The 3,929-nt window shown below is 38.7% G+C and overlaps 1 protein-coding gene across 3 annotated transcripts in view; it reads left to right on the top strand.

Moving 5' to 3' along the window:
- The window catches only part of LOC307027243 (uncharacterized protein), a 25,370-nt gene extending 24,330 nt beyond the window's left edge, over window positions 1-1,040 (top strand). The window contains exons 13-14 of one of the 3 annotated variants that reach the window (XM_079695450.1): window positions 47-172; window positions 573-1,040. In XM_079695450.1, coding sequence (XP_079551576.1) covers window positions 47-172; window positions 573-917 — 471 coding nt within the window. In that variant the 3' untranslated portion in view covers window positions 918-1,040. The remainder of the gene's footprint in view (window positions 1-46; window positions 173-572) is intronic. The other 2 variants (XM_079695451.1, XM_079695449.1) reach the window with 2 other exon arrangements.
- Window positions 1,041-3,929: the final 2,889 nt, after the last annotated feature.

Genomic DNA, 3,929 nt, shown 5'->3' with positions numbered 1-3,929 from the left:
GACCCAGTAATGACTCATGAACCAGTAACGGTTGCTTGTCTCCCAGTGGACCCCGCTGGGTTTCCTCTACAGGAAGATGGACACCATGCTGGACATAAGCAGGGAGCGCTTCCAGGGCACGGTGCTCAAAGCTCTGTCCAAGGACCCTCGCAAGGACGTCAAGTCGGCGCTGGTATGGAAAACGCTGAGGAATTCATACGTTCTGGTTCTCCTGGTTCTCCTGGTTCATCTGGTTCTCCTCATAGCAGAGCATCTAACGGCTACTAACACTCACTATCTCAAATTCCAGACTTTATTCTCAAATCTCAACATTTGAATTTATTTTGAAAATAAAAATTATTTCCCCCAAAATTCTAACTTTTTCCCCAAAATCTAAAATCCTGACTTTTTTCCCTGAACTTTCTGACTTTTTAAAAAAAGTCTCCAGAGTTATTAAAAATGTCCTCATATCAGATGCCATGTTTCCTCCTGCAGTCACTGACAGAGGAAGCTGCGAAACTGTTATGTGATGATGATGATGTTAAACCAGAAGAGCTGAGACTTAAAAGGGGGCGGGGCTTCATACACTGAAGTCATGTTTCCTGCAGGTCAAAGTTAAAGAGGAGAAACTGGATGAGGAGGAGCTGAAGAAAAAGGAGGAGGAGCTGAAGGAGGAGGAGGAGCCAAAGAAGGAGGAGGAGCCGGAGAAGGAAGATGAAGAGGGGAAGCAGGATCTGATGAAGGAAGAGGAGGTGATGAAGAGCGAGGCGGTGCAGCAGGGAGGAGCACTGATTGGCCGGCTGGTGACAACCATCAAGGGCGAGCAGAAGCATCTTCCCTTCGGCCCGGAGGACATGATCAGCACGGCCACCATGCTGGACGGAGACAAGGTGAGAGGGGGAGGAGCTACCTGTGTTCCCCTTCAGGGTGGGGTGTAACTAGCAAACGCTAGCCATTTAGCTAGCACACATTAGCAAATAACTAGCGACATTAGCCATTTAGCTAGCACACATTAGCAAATAACTAGCGACATTAGCCATTTAGCTAGCAAACATTAGCAAATAACTAGCGACATTAGCCATTTAGCTAGCAAACATTAGCAAATAACTAGCGACATTAGCCATTTAGCTAGCAAAAATTAGCAAATAACTAGCGACATTAGCCATTTAGCTAGCACACATTAGCAAATAACTAGCGACATTAGCCATTTAGCTAGCAAACATTAGCAAATAACTAGCGACATTAGCCATTTAGCTAGCAAACATTAGCAAATAACTAGCGACATTAGCCATTTAGCTAGCAAACATTAGCAAATAACTAGCGACATTAGCCATTTAGCTAGCAAACATTAGCCATTTAGCTAGTAGACATTAGCCATTTAGCTAGCGACATTAGCCATTTAGCTAGCAGACATTAGCCAATAACTAGCAACATTAGCCATTTAGCTAGCAAACATTAGCCATTTAGCTAGTAGACATTAGCCATTTAGCTAGCGACATTAACCATTTAGCTAGCGACATTAGCCATTTAGCTAGCAAACATGAACCATTTAGCTAGCAAACAGTAGCCATTTAGCTAGCAAACATTAGCGATTTAGCTAGCGACACTAGCCATTTAGCTAGCAAACATTAGCCATTTAGCTAGCAACGTTAACCATTTAGCTAGCAAACATTAGCCATTTAGCTAGCGACATTAGTCATTTAGATAGCAAACATTAGCCATTTAGCTAGCAAACATTAGCCATTTAGCTACCGACATTAACCATTTAGCTAGCAAACATTAGCTATTTAGCTAGCGACATTAGCCTCTTAGCTAGCAAACAGTAGCCATTTAGCTAGCAGACAGTAGCCATTTAGCTAGCAGACAGTAGCCATTTAGCTAGCAAACAGTAGCCATTTAGCTAGCAGACAGTAGCCATTTAGCTAGCAAACAGTAGCCATTTAGCTAGCAAACAGTAGCCATTTAGCTAGCAGACAGTAGCCATTTAGCTAGCAGACAGTAGCCATTTAGCTAGCAGACAGTAGCCATTTAGCTAGCAGACAGTAGCCATTTAGCTAGCAGACAGTAGCCATTTAGCTAGCAGACAGTAGTAGGAATCAAAATAAATTATGAAAATAGTTGTAATAAAATGGATGTGTGTTACAGTAGAGAAGGAGTGTGTTAGTCTGTATTTACAGAGTGTGTTAGTCTGTATTTAAAGAGTGTTAGTCTGTATTTACAGTGTGTTAGTCTGTATTTACAGAGTGTTAGTCTGTATTTACAGTGTGTTAGTCTGTATTTACAGTGTGTTAGTCTGTATTTACAGAGTGTGTTAGTCTGTATTTACAGTGTGTTAGTCTGTATTTACAGTGTGTTAGTCTGTATTTACAGAGTGTTAGTCTGTATTTACAGTGTGTTAGTCTGTATTTACAGAGTGTTAGTCTGTATTTACAGTGTGTTAGTCTGTATTTACAGAGTGTGTTAGTCTGTATTTACAGAGTGTTAGTCTGTATTTACAGACTGTGTTAGTCTGTATTTACAGAGTGTTAGTCTGTATTTACAGTGTGTTAGTCTGTATTTACAGAGTGTGTTAGTCTGTATTTACAGAGTGTTAGTCTGTATTTACAGAGTGTTAGTCTGTATTTACAGTGTGTTAGTCTGTATTTACAGTGTGTTAGTCTGTATTTACAGAGTGTGTTAGTCTGTATTTACAGTGTGTTAGTCTGTATTTACAGTGTGTTAGTCTGTATTTACAGAGTGTTAGTCTGTATTTACAGTGTGTTAGTCTGTATTTACAGAGTGTTAGTCTGTATTTACAGTGTGTTAGTCTGTATTTACAGAGTGTGTTAGTCTGTATTTACAGAGTGTTAGTCTGTATTTACAGACTGTGTTAGTCTGTATTTACAGAGTGTTAGTCTGTATTTACAGTGTGTTAGTCTGTATTTACAGAGTGTTAGTCTGTATTTACAGAGTGTGTTAGTCTGTATTTACAGTGTGTTAGTCTGTATTTACAGAGTGTGTTAGTCTGTATTTACAGTGTGTTAGTCTGTATTTACAGAGTGTGTTAGTCTGTATTTACAGTGTGTTAGTCTGTATTTACAGTGTGTGTTAGTCTGTATTTACAGAGTGTTAGTCTGTATTTACAGTGTGTTAGTCTGTATTTACAGAGTGTTAGTCTGTATTTACAGTGTGTTAGTCTGTATTTACAGAGTGTGTTAGTCTGTATTTACAGTGTGTTAGTCTGTATTTACAGAGTGTGTTAGTCTGTATTTACAGAGTGTGTTAGTCTGTATTTACAGAGTGTTAGTCTGTATTTACAGTGTGTGTTAGTCTGTATTTACAGTGTGTTAGTCTGTATTTACAGAGTGTTAGTCTGTATTTACAGTGTGTGTTAGTCTGTATTTACAGAGTGTTAGTCTGTATTTACAGAGTGTTAGTCTGTATTTACAGAGTGTGTTAGTCTGTATTTACAGTGTGTTAGTCTGTATTTACAGTGTGTTAGTCTGTATTTACAGTGTGTTAGTCTGTATTTACAGTGTGTTAGTCTGTATTTACAGTGTGTGTTAGTCTGTATTTACAGAGTGTTAGTCTGTATTTACAGAGTGTTAGTCTGTATTTACAGAGTGTGTTAGTCTGTATTTACAGAGTGTTAGTCTGTATTTACAGTGTGTTAGTCTGTATTTACAGTGTGTTAGTCTGTATTTACAGTGTGTTAGTCTGTATTTACAGAGTGTGTTAGTCTGTATTTACAGTGTGTTAGTCTGTATTTACAGAGTGTTAGTCTGTATTTACAGAGTGTGTTAGTCTGTATTTACAGTGTGTTAGTCTGTATTTACAGAGTGTGTTAGTCTGTATTTACAGTGTGTTAGTCTGTATTTACAGTGTGTGTTAGTCTGTATTTACAGAGTGTTAGTCTGTATTTACAGTGTGTTAGTCTGTATTTACAGAGTGTTAGTCTGTATTTACAGTGT

This window comes from Notothenia rossii (genome assembly GCF_949606895.1).
Source record: "Notothenia rossii genome assembly, contig: scaffold_181, whole genome shotgun sequence".
NCBI lineage: Eukaryota > Metazoa > Chordata > Actinopteri > Perciformes > Nototheniidae > Notothenia > Notothenia rossii.
The sequence above is the reverse complement of the archived record's forward strand: the minus strand, read 5'-3'. Positions and strand labels throughout refer to the sequence as shown.